General features: G+C 47.1%; 1 protein-coding gene across 2 annotated transcripts in view; it reads left to right on the forward strand.

The window, feature by feature from the left end:
- The window catches only part of NPW (neuropeptide W), a 28,569-nt gene extending 20,705 nt beyond the window's left edge, over window positions 1–7,864 (forward strand). Inside the window, exons 1-2 of one of the 2 annotated variants that reach the window (XM_030578011.1) lie at window positions 4,379–5,072; window positions 7,538–7,864. In XM_030578011.1, the coding sequence (XP_030433871.1) occupies window positions 4,489–5,072; window positions 7,538–7,559 (606 nt within the window). In that variant the 5' untranslated portion in view covers window positions 4,379–4,488 and the 3' untranslated portion in view covers window positions 7,560–7,864. Of the gene's footprint in view, window positions 1–4,378; window positions 5,073–7,537 lie in introns of those variants that run through there. The other variant, XR_004002363.1, reaches the window with a different exon arrangement.
- Window positions 7,865–12,074: the final 4,210 nt, after the last annotated feature.

The following is a 12,074-nucleotide window of genomic DNA, read 5'->3' on the forward strand; positions in this document are numbered from 1 at the left end:
AATTCCATTCAGAATTAAAAGGAAAGCACCTCAGTCTATTTCAGTATAACAGTTGTTGGGCCTGAGACTGCTCATTTTCACCCATGTAAATTCAGAATAACTCCCACAAAGTCAATAGAGTTTAAGCTGGATTTACACCAAAGTAAATTGGGCTGCTGTTTGCATTGTTGGTAGTTGAGTTAACGTAGTCGGTTGTATTTGTATAGTCAGGTCTTCTAGTATAAGACATATGGGTGAGATTTTTCAAAAGCACTCAGTGTTGGACTAAGTCTGCTCCCACTGAAGTCAGAAAGGGGGGGTAATCAGTGGGAGCAGAATTGGGCCAACATTGAGTTATTCTGTAAATCCCACCCTACAACTTTCAAAGGGGAAGAGGAAGGTGAAATCTGGGCCCCATTAAAGTCAATGGAAAAACTTCAGTTGACTTTAGTGGGGCCAAGCTTTTACCCAATGGCTTTATACCTGCCAAGGAGGGCCTGAGTTTTGTGCTTATCGGATATTGACATGAGGAACACCCCAAAACAGATCAGAGAGTGTTATTCATGGCTCTGTTTAGATATTTATGATTTTGTCAGCTACTGCAGGGACAGTACAGAATCTTGAACTCGGGTCTTATAGATTCATAGATTGCAAGACCAGAAGGGACCTTTGTCTGACCTCCTGTATATAACACAGGCTATAGAACTTCCCCAAAATAATTCTAGAGCAGATCTTTTCGAAAAATATCCAATCTTGATTTTTAAATTGCCAGTTCTGTGATGAAAAGCTTGTCTCTTTCACCAACAGAAGTGAAACGAGATCTTATTGGCATGACAAACTATACAAATGCTGCCAAAGTGTAAGGAAAATACAGACCCTCGTGTATTTGTGCGTTAGGTATGACTCAGTAGGAACAGCGTTATACACTGTATCATCTGGTGATTAGGCCATTAGCCCAGGACTGGGACACTCAGGTTCAAGTCCTTACTCTGGCCCGTGTGACCTTGGGCAAATCATTTAGCCTCTCTGTGCCTCAGTTACCCAGCTGTAAAATAGGGATAGCAGGAGTGCTGTGAGGATAAATACAGTAAAGACTGTGAAGTACTTTGAGACTTTCTGATGAAAAATGCTATATGAGAGGTAGGTATTATTAACCTGTGTCCATTTGCCATTACAAAACAACATAAACTGCCAACCCCACTGCTAGACTGGAGGTTGGGGCAAAGTTAGAAATGAGCTTCCAAGTTTTCCAAATGCGAATGATTTTCTAGTCCAGGGTTTTTCAGAGTCCATGCAGTTGTAGCAGGGAGAAAGAAGCATAATGACTCCTTTATTGGGTGAAATAAAATTGATAATGCATATCTGATTGTGAGCCAGTATTTGGTGATTAGAGATGGATGAGGCGTGATTGCCTGTGTACAGTACTGATATCATTCATTTAATGGCTCTATTAAAAAATGAAAGTTGTGGAGCCATTCATAACTTTCAAAGGGCTAAAAATCCAGAAATAGCACCTTCATCAATGACTGCCGTTAAAGACTGCGGCCCAGATTCATCCTGAGTGCAACTCCTCTAGCTTCCCTGAAGTTACTCCAGCAGTGGACTTGGCTCTCAGAGTCTGATTAGTTAAAAACTGATTCATCTTATGTACACATGTAATTTTTGTGCGCTCTGCTCAAGAAAACCTCATAATTCCCTTCTCTCATGCCAGGAACACTTTGTCACTGACTCGTAGCCTTTGCAGAACACGACAGAGTTTCGGAATAGGAGCAGGCATTGCACACAGCATGCCAGTCCTCTTACAGTTCACTGCATCTCACTCCCACTTTTTGCTTTTTCACCAAATCCCTCACCCTCCTTCTTCTCCAGACCACAGTCTGGCTGGCTCTGGTGTTTTCATTCAGCTACAGGAAAGGATTGATACTTTGGCAACATTAGAAAGAACAAATTCCAACAAGAGAAGCAGTCACTAAAGTGAAATCTGTTTCCTGCTCTGATGCAAATACATCAGTACTCATGTAAGGACTGGTAAATCCTGTACGAATAAACAGGGTGCACAACAGAGTCAGACGTGCTGCATAAGGAACAGGCATTCTTGGACCAAATTCACAGCAGTAATAATGTACCTGCCTTCGCACTGCTTCTGGTGAAAAGCAGCATGCCCACAGTGGCCCAGACAGCACTGAATCAGAGTGTCTCAAGACAAGTGTCTGTGACTGGCCTTCTTTGGGATTGCAAGTAACAAACAGGCTAAATAGTATTGGTGGCTAATGGAGACTCTCCTTTCATCCAAATGCTAGAAGGCAGTGGTTTTGGAGCAGAAAGCCTGTTCATGAGGCTGCATGTTTGCAGCGTAGCTGGGTGTTGTGGTGTCTGTGCACCTGGCTACATATTCCTTTTAATAATAAAAACATAGCAGGCAAAATATACAGGAGTGCAATATTGTTTTGTATGACAAAAGAGAGGTCTGAATTTGCTTCCAAGTAGCTGCTCACACAACAGAAAATGTGAAGTGAGAGGCCTAGGCCAGATCCTCCGGCAGGAATTATCAATGTAGCTCCACTGAGGAGTCATACACCAGTTTATGTCAGCTGAGGATCTTAGGGAAAATGGTGCCCTTGGCCATCTTTGGCACCCCTTAAGTACTACTCCAGCAGCAGCAGAGCAGCAGCAGGTGGAGTGGCTGCAGAGCTGCAGGTGTCATGCTGCCTGGCTCCTGCCCTTTAGCCCCCAGGTGGGCACAGCCCTTCTGCAGCCTCTTGACCACGGTGCCCCACCTCTGATCGTGGCTCCCTGGGCAGTCGCTCATGTCACCCACCTGTAAGGCCAGGCATGCCTGACCCATAGTTCTAGAGGAGCTAAATGATGACTGGGCGGAGAATGTCAGGTCTGCCTGGTTTTTCTGGATCCGGAGGATGGTAACGATGGGCTTAAATTGCAGCAAGGAAGGTTTAGGTTGGATATTAGGAAAAACTTCCTAACTGTCAGGGTGGTTAAGCACTGGAATAAATTGCCTAGGTAGGTTGTGGAATCTCCATCATTGGACTAGGAGACTTCTTGAGATCCCTTCCAGTCCTACCATTCTATGAGGTTGAAAGAATGTGAACTAAACAAATGCTAGGCTCTTTCATAGACTATCTGGTTTGGAAGAAACCTCAGGAGGTATCTAGTCCAACCCTCTGCTTGAAGCAGGGCCAATTCCCTGACAGATTTTTGCCCTAGATTCCTGAATGGCTCCCTCAAGGATTGAGCTTACAACCCTGGGTTTAGCAGGCTAATGCTCAAACCACTGAGCTATCCCTCCCTCTATATCCCAGGAAGAAATGACCAATCAGAAGTTATAATTTAGTCAGATAGCTGCTCATATAGGGAGACAGGCAGGCTGTCTCAATTGTTTTAAGATGTGATGGAAAAATGATCAATAGATAGATAGATAATCACAGCATAGCACATATCTATCTATCTATCTATCTATCTCTCTAATCACTTTGCAACTATTAACTAATTAGTCTGGGACTGTCCTGCACCAAAGCATTGCCATGCATCCAAAGTCAGTAAGCGTTTGGGCCATTGAAATCTCCTGGGCATCCTTAGGCTGGGATGATATTTGCTAGTGAATTGCAGGAGGCAGGATTGGAGTCTAGGTTTTGCATTATTAATGATGTATTACCCCTTTGTGGACACAAGCAGATTTTGCACTGCAAGGACAAATGAACTGCACTGATCAGGGGGTTGTGTGTGTATATGTGTAAGAGAGGGAGAAGTTTGTGTGTGTGCGGGGATCATCCTTGTCTAATTACAAGTCAACATCCTTTCTGCAAAAGATAGATAACAAAAGCAGGAATTTGATCTACACCAGCTTGATCAAAGCCCATTTAGCCCCGGGCTCAGGACTAATGTTGCTGAAAATAGCAGCATTTAGCCCTACTTTCGGTTCCTATGTGCTGTGAGTCACGGGCGCGCTAAATTCCGTGAGTGTGTGTGCAGTGGGCATTTGTGGGGCGGCTGGGGTTTGATTTCTCGCAGCTGCCCTTCTGCTGCCATAAAACAGCTGGTGATGTTGTCACCTAGCAGGCAGCCCCGGCCTTTGGGGACGGAGCGCTGGATAGGTGAAGCGGGAGGGAGGAGAAGCAGCTGAGTGGCTGCTGCCCCCCAGCCGGCTCTGAGATGCTTTAGTCACTTGCAGGGGGCTGGCGGGGAGTCAGCGGGAGATGCTAGTCAATTTCCACGAGGTTACCTTGGCTGGGGGCGGGGACTCTGGCTTGGCCGGGCCGCCCCCTCCGCGGCTATATACCAGGGGGAAGCGAGACCCCCAAGCATCAGAGCCTCCCAAACTCCCGCAACTCTTCCAAGGGGAACTAACTTCAGCCCTCGGCCCCTGCTGCTCTGCAGGCTTCGGCCAGCTCCCGCCCGGGGCAGCGGACCCCTCATCCCACCTCGCTTAGTTAGTTACAGGATTTGTCTTTCCTTGGCCAGCGGAAGCCTTGCCAAGTTTGTTCTGCGCTTACCATGAATTTGAGGCAGGCATCTGGGGGCGCGTGGAAAACCCTGAGCTTGCTGGGGCTGATGCTGCTGGTCGATCCCGTCGGAGCCTGGTACAAGCATGTGGCCAGCCCCCGGTACCACACGGTGGGCCGAGCTTCGGGGCTGCTGATGGGGATCCGACGCTCCCCGTACCTGTGGCGCCGGGACTTGGGGGATGAGCCGGGAGAGAGCCCGGGCTCGCCTCCCACCTCTGTAAACAGGGAGCCCAGGTTGCTTCACAGCCGCAGGCAAGACCTCAGAGCCGCCGGGCCGCGGACCCAGGCATCCGGGGTGCCAGCCCCCAGCCCCGCCGGAGGCGAGCTCCGTGGGAGAGAACCGGCGGCGCTCACACGGCTGGGCCTGCGGGACTTAATAGCCAGGCGAACAATCGCTCAGCACCAGGCCCCTCTGCAGACAGGTGCCAGCCTCCTCCCGCAGCGAGCCCCAGCGCTGCCAGCCCAGCGGGGTCCCTGGAGCCGAGGAGGGGCCCGGGAGGAGAAGAGGCCAAAGCTCCCGGAGAGGGTGATGAAGCAGCAGCGGGGCAGCGAGGAGGGGATCGGGGACTTAAGGTAAATCTCACCCAGTAAGTGTGAGGCTGGGAAAGAAAAGCCACCTCGCCACTCACGGGGCAGAGAGAAACAAGCCTTGGCGTGGCGGCAGGGTGGCCATGCTTTGAGCTGGCCAGCACTTTACGGTGTCTGTCTTTGTTAATGGCATGATGGGGACCCGCTGCCCGGGGGTCAGCAGAGCCCTTCTTGCTCTGATAACAGAGGTGTGTTGATGCACGACAGCCCTTCCAGGCTCGGTAGCACTGGTATGTTTCCTGCTCAATTCCCGCTCCGCTCCTCGCGGCCTCAGCCGTGCTCTGAGGGCCTGACCCTAAGCCCCTGGCATCCCTTGCACTGATTTCAGTGGCTTGGGGATCAGGCCCTTGCAGGAGATTGTTTTATTCCAAATGGTTTAAAGCTGGGACCTGGTGAGATTTTCCTGGCCAGGCAGGAGCAGCAGCAGTTCCGCCCTTTGCTGTAAATCCACATGAGAAGGAAAATCAGCGAATTTACTGATCACAGCAAAGCTTTGGCGGTGCCAGGACATTCTTGAAACTGGCGATTCAACCGGAGACTGAGATGAATATTTTTGTCTCTCAGCTCTGAGCTGAACAATGGGATTTTCTTGGTAACCTCTTGGCAGGTGGCTGCTTGCTTCTGCTTTGGTGGGCGGGGAGGGATCTACTGGAGATCAAGGCTGTTTGGAAGGAAGCACACACCGACTCTAGTTGTAGACACACAGATTTCTGAGCAGTGCTGAGAGCTCCGGATGGTTAAATGATGCGCTATTGTCAGGGTGCCTGGCAGCCAGAAGGAACGATGATTAGTTCAGGTGCTTCACAGCACTTCCCGTGAATTATTCCCCCGGGATGAAAGAGAGGGAACTGGCCGTGCAGCTGCTCCGAGCCTATCTGGGTGTGTATAGGAAAGCCGCAGGCAGGACTTGTCCCGTTCTTTCTCGAGGCTCGGGAGCTTAAATTGAAGACTCAAGAGACCGGGGGGTTTGGTCCCACTTGATGCTTCGCTAAAGTAATGCAAAAAGCCGAAGCCCGTCTCTGCTGTTGCTGACACGTTTGACTTTGTGCACAGAAGTTGCAGTCAAACAGTACAGTAAAATAAGGTGCTTATACAAACAGGGGTGTGGATTCCGTTACCTGCCCAGTCTGTCCCGTCTCCAGCTAACGTGTTCCTTCTGCTGCTGACCTTACCCTTATGCTCATGGATGTTAATTCACCAAGTTCACTGGGGTCTTTGTTACCCTTTAAAAATAATCACAGGACTTGCTTTGCATGACACAGTGTATGCTGTGGATGTGGTTTCTGAACTTTAGTTTGGCTGCTTAACCTGGCCACATCTGGTTCATGATGCTATTTCTCTCACCACTTTGGTACATTTGAGAAGGTTTGGGCTTCATTTTAAAAGCATAGAAAGGAACTAGATATATTCTGCAATGCAGGCTCAGCCTAGTCCAAGGGTGCATCTCTCACCGATTCTCAGAGCAGCAGTCCCACCCCATTGTATGGCCAGCTCCTTAGCTAGTGTAAAACAGAGTAGTTCCGTGGACTTGAAAGGAGCCACAGCCACTGGAGGACATGGATGTAAATTTCTGCCCTCCGTTCATTCCCTCCCTTAAAGCCCAGCTTTTAACTTGGACTATAGTAATACCAAAGCAACAATCAATCTATCTGCATGGGCAGGGGGGTTGCTTTCAAATATTAAATACCTTTTCCTCACATTTACAGTGGGATCTAACCCTGTCTTCCCTGGAGACTCCCTCTGAAGTCTCTGAGAGTTTGGTGTGTGTAGAATTTGTTCCCAAAGTGCTCTGCCAATTTGCCTTCCTCCCTCCCCTACAAATAATTGGGGGAGCCCTATTTTTTTATCACCAGGTTTGATTAAGAGGTTTAAAGTTACAAGGCTGAAAAGTACAAACAGAGGTCGCTTCAGCCTTTAACTGCACCTATGCTATCCCGTTCATTTCACTGCAATTGGCTTGGGTGTAACTGAGGACAGAGTTTACATGTGTGTGCTAAGGTTGTAATTCTGCTGCTTCTCTGTGAGTATGTTTCAGTGGGAGAGTGAGATTTGTGTGCATGTATGTTACAGATTAGTCCAAGCCACAATCAAGGGGGTCAAGTTTAGAGCACCCTGATATTTGGGAGCTTTTGGATCTGGGGTTTTGGTTTGTATACATGATAACTTATAACAGAAGCAAGCAAGTCTGTAATAAATGTAACTCAAATTCTGATCCCGTTGACATGAACTTCCATTGATGCTGATATTTTGCCCATATACACTGCCATTTCGTAGAGGATCTCAAAGCACTTTAAAAAGACCAAGTATCATCATCCCCATATTACAGTCCTGGAAACTGAGATATGGTTAAGGGAAGTGATTTGCCCAAATCAACATATCTGAGCACTGGCACAATTGAGACATATCAGTCAGACCTAAGAAAAACACATAATTTCTTTTTCTCCCTACAGTCTTTCTGAATCCAAGATATAGTTCCTGATCTGCTGAGCTCACCCAATAGAGACATTCGAAGAGCAATGGTCGCCTGACTTGGAAACTGTTTCCTGTCGTGGATGGGGGAGATATTCAAAGCTGGTTCTCCTGACACTCTGATTTCTATGAAAACATATAGACAATTGCCATTTAAAAAAAAATCTCTTTGCTTTTATACCAACTGTGCAAACACAGTGATAAATTCCTGTTGTTTTCAAGTTGACCTAATGCTATAACCATGGAGAAAAAGAGAAGATATTTATTTTCTTTATTTTTTAGATCTCTGTAATGGCTTCTTAGCAATATCACAGCAATATGTACTGTTTGCTTTCTAGGAACCTGCACTCATTAAAATCGAACGAATCAAAGGAAATGTTTGCTTCTTTGTGTTACACGCTTTTATCAAGACCTGAACTGGGACAGAATTGGGAGAGAAAATTCAGTAGTTTGATTTCTCTCAGATTTTTCCGATGTGATGTTTCAACTCTTTGGAATATTTTCCTCCACATCTTTACCATGAATCTATTTTATGACCCATTATATATTTATGATCATGCTAAGAATCCACTAAAATAATAAATAAATATATAGAAATCTTTACTGGATTTGACTGAGCAAAGACGCTGTAAATTCCTACTTTTTTAATGTTTATTTTTGGGTTTGCACCTTGATTCGTTTAAACCAGAGCTGAGCTGAGTTGAGGTTTTGGGATCCAGACGAAGCTGGGGTTGGCGATTTTGAGTCCGAGAATAAATGAGGGTCAGGGTCTGAGTATGCATTCAAAGGTGTTGAAATCTCATCAGTTGTTCTTGGCGGATTTTGATCCCAAATCATAGAATCATAGACATTAGCACTGAAAGAGACCTCACAGGGTCACTTAGTCCATCTCATTGTGCTAAGACACAATTAATACATATCTAGACCATCCCTGACAGATGTTTGTGTAGTCTGTTCTTAAAAACCTCCAGTGGCGGAGATATCACAGACTCCCTACATAAATCTAACCAGATGAGACTGTTTTTGTGAGACTCCCACTAGCTTGGGCTAAACGCTTATGAGACTGACTCATGGGTGCTGGAACTAGGGGTGCTGGGAGTGCTCCCAACCCCCTGGCTTGAAGTGGTTTCCACCACATACAGGGTTTACAGTTTGGTTCAATGGCTCTCAGCACCCCTGGACTGACTGTTCCTGCCAGGTTTCTGCATCAGAACTGATAGCTGGGAAAATAATCTCTTCCCAGTTTTGAACTCATTCCAGGACCCTAGAATTGGGTTTGGATTGGGAATCTAGGTTTTCAACAGATTAGTATTAAATTTTGGCCCTGGCCTAGATCAAAGTCCAAGCAATCGCATTCTCATCACATGGAAAAGGAAGATGGCTCCTTTGTTTCCTAGAAGAAGTAGAATGTTGTGCACTTTCATTCACTGAGCTCAAAGCACTTTACAACAAGCAATTAACACAAACAAATCTCTCAACACCCCAGTAAGGTAGGAATTATTATATGTCTTCTACAGATGGGGAAACTGAAGCTCAGAGAGGCAGAGTGACTTGCCCAAGACAATGAATTAGTAGGAGAAATGTGACCGCAACCAGGAGTTCTGAAAAAAAAAAAAACCCTCGCACACACACTTCTCAAAGCACCAGACCTCAGAGTGTCTGAAGAGAGATGGCCGGAGGTCCTCAATCATGCTTCCTGTGACCATCTTGACAATTATTTGCCTCAAATATGGCTATGTTTTGTCGTAATGAAATAGCAGTCGAGGGGGCTGTGGGGCATTCCATGTCAGCATCTGGTCATCTTTATAATTTAGATGAGGCCACAGAACATCCGAAGGTGTAAAAAACCCTAATGCTGATCTACAGTGAAGCTGGTCTGAAGTGCCCACTTATGGACGGGCAACATTTGATTGCTTAATAGAATTGAGGACAAAACCCACTCATAGCTACTCCCTTGTAACAGATCTGAGTTCATTGTGGATGTAACAGAGAGCACCATACAGCCCGTGGGCTTTAGATAAAGATGGAACAGGAGTGTATTGAAGTCCTGTGAGAGCTGTAGGAGGTCAGCAGGTCCAGGGTTTCTCAGACTGAACATCCAAGAACTCATGAACCTCAAGTCAGTGAACACGTTTAAAAATGTGGTTGTAAGTGACTTACCCAAGAGCACACGGTGAGTCAGGAGCAGAGGCAAAAATAAAACCAGATTTCTTGATTCCAGTGCCTGTGCCTTAGGAACAAGCACTTGACCTTAAATTCTGGTTTGGAAACATTCACTTCCCAGTCTGAGCCATGGGTTTAAATGGAAGAATGACTGCTCACTCCCTGCACAGATGCAAATGTCACTTTCCCTACAGCTACAAGATGGGTCTGCCTCCCAGGTGGCCATGAGCATTAGCAATAACCTAACAGACCTTTGAACAGTCACCCATTACACCCCCATGTTACTGAGAGCCCCTTAACCCAAGGCACTGATTCACTCGGTCACTATGAGCCTTACTGATCACATCTGCAATGTGTGGGAGTGTGTCCACGCACAGTGATCACGAGACTCCCTCAGTCATGTGCTGGGGAAAGGCTCTTTGGTTCTTCTAAAAGCCTTGAAAGACCGTCCCAACGGCTCTACAACCTCCGCCTTCGGTGTGTCAGGGCAGGAGAATTTTCAGCCTCCCAGGCAAAGGAGTGAAAGGCCTGCAAATACTCAATGGGAACTTGCTGCCTACTGTGGAGCTGGGAAAGAAACCCCTCTCCACCTGCCTGTTTTGCCCAGCCATCTTTTAATAACTAGTGCACAGGATGGTATGTACTGGCATCAGGGACTGGCCACTGTCTCACAGCTCAACTGAAACAACAGCTGTTTGTGTAATGAGCCACGGAAATTGAATCTCAGATAGTCCTACTGCCCTGATGGAGGCAAAGCTCCCAGTGAAGTCACTTAGCCACGAGGCCAAATCCTGGGGCAATGATTTGGCCTGTGTGCTGAGGTGAGGGGAGAGGAGTCCTACTCACACGTGGCAATTGCACCCAGGGTCTACAGTAGCTTTTGCACCCCCCTCCCTGGGGACAGGCAGCAGTAGGTGGGTACACACAGTGGTAATTCCCCCAGTTCCAATGCTCCTTGAACCCTCCCTGTGGGCTGGAGACACCATAGCACGCAGGGGACTTGCACGCAGCATGACCTCCCATACTCTGCCCCTGCACAGCATGCAGCAGGACCACAGTGACCCCACTGCACCCCAGGATGTGAACTTCAACAGAGGGAGGGTACTGGATTTCCCCCTAAGTGCAGAGATCAGAATCCTGCTGTGTACACGGTGCATGGCCGAGTGCCCCTGATCACTCCTGGTTTGCAGCTGAGGTGGTGTTGGCCAATTCCCTCCCTGCAGCCATATGGCAGCTGCTTCTGCCACCTTCCCACATGAAATCTCCAACTTCGCAGTTGAGGCTGCGCCACCTGCGCTAGTAAGTACCGCAGCTGCCATCTCCTTGACGTGGTTCCCTGAATGAAGAAGAGTTTCTTAGCTGGTCTGAAGTTTATAATATTGTGACTGTGACTCCACCTCACCGTGATCCTGTGAACTCCTAAATGCCAGCTGCCAAAGGGTTCATATAACAACAACGCCTGTCAGGCCTCACAAACTCACTGCACCTAATACATTGCTGTCATCGTATTTATTTATAAAGAACGTCAGGTAAGGTATCAGATAAAAGCTTATTATATCATACTAGATCATACTAGTTATCATAAGCATTGTGAGTTGTATGTACAGTGTTATGCAAGAGGTTGTATGTACATACTAAAAATATGTTTAATTACTATGTAACCAGACAGGGATGATAAACAATTTTTTCCCAGACAAAGGAATGTTGATTTACCTGTCAGCTTAGATCTCTGATTGTTGTTTGCAGTGGAAAATTCTTGCAGTGGGGTGGGAAGTGAAGGGCATCAGAGGTTACCTGCTGGGCTGGCAGAGCTTTGGAGGCCATTGTTTGAGTGATTAACTGGTTATGAGCATCAGGGAAGTGACACACGGTTTAGCCCAGGCAGGGATCTCTTTTGCTAAGGGAGAGGGGTAACAAGATGACCCATAGTTCTGGATTCCCTGAGAAATTCCCTGGATTCCTCTAAGTCACTATGGACAACTCCTGAGCTCTAGACACTATGGTATCCAGGGAAGAGCAGATTAGGAGCTAATCATTCCTACAAAGGGAAGCTATTTTCCAGGCTGAGTCTCATTACTAATCCCTTTAAGTTCTGAACAAGCAAAACAGCTTCTTAAGGAAGGCTGGTCTTGTGGTTCCAGCCCTAGGCTAGGATGCTGAAAATATGAGTCCAATTCACACCCCTTCTCCAACCTCCCCATGTGATTGGGGTCAAGTCATTCAGGTCCAGTCCTCTGCTGTCCTCAGAATCATAGCTGTGGAGGCCTGGAAGAGATCTTGAGATGTCATAAAATCCACTCCCCTGTGCTGAGGCAGGACCAAGTCAACCTAGACCATCCCCAATAGGTGTTTGCC

Source organism: Gopherus evgoodei, chromosome 10 (genome assembly GCF_007399415.2).
Source record: "Gopherus evgoodei ecotype Sinaloan lineage chromosome 10, rGopEvg1_v1.p, whole genome shotgun sequence".
Classification (NCBI taxonomy): domain Eukaryota; kingdom Metazoa; phylum Chordata; order Testudines; family Testudinidae; genus Gopherus; species Gopherus evgoodei.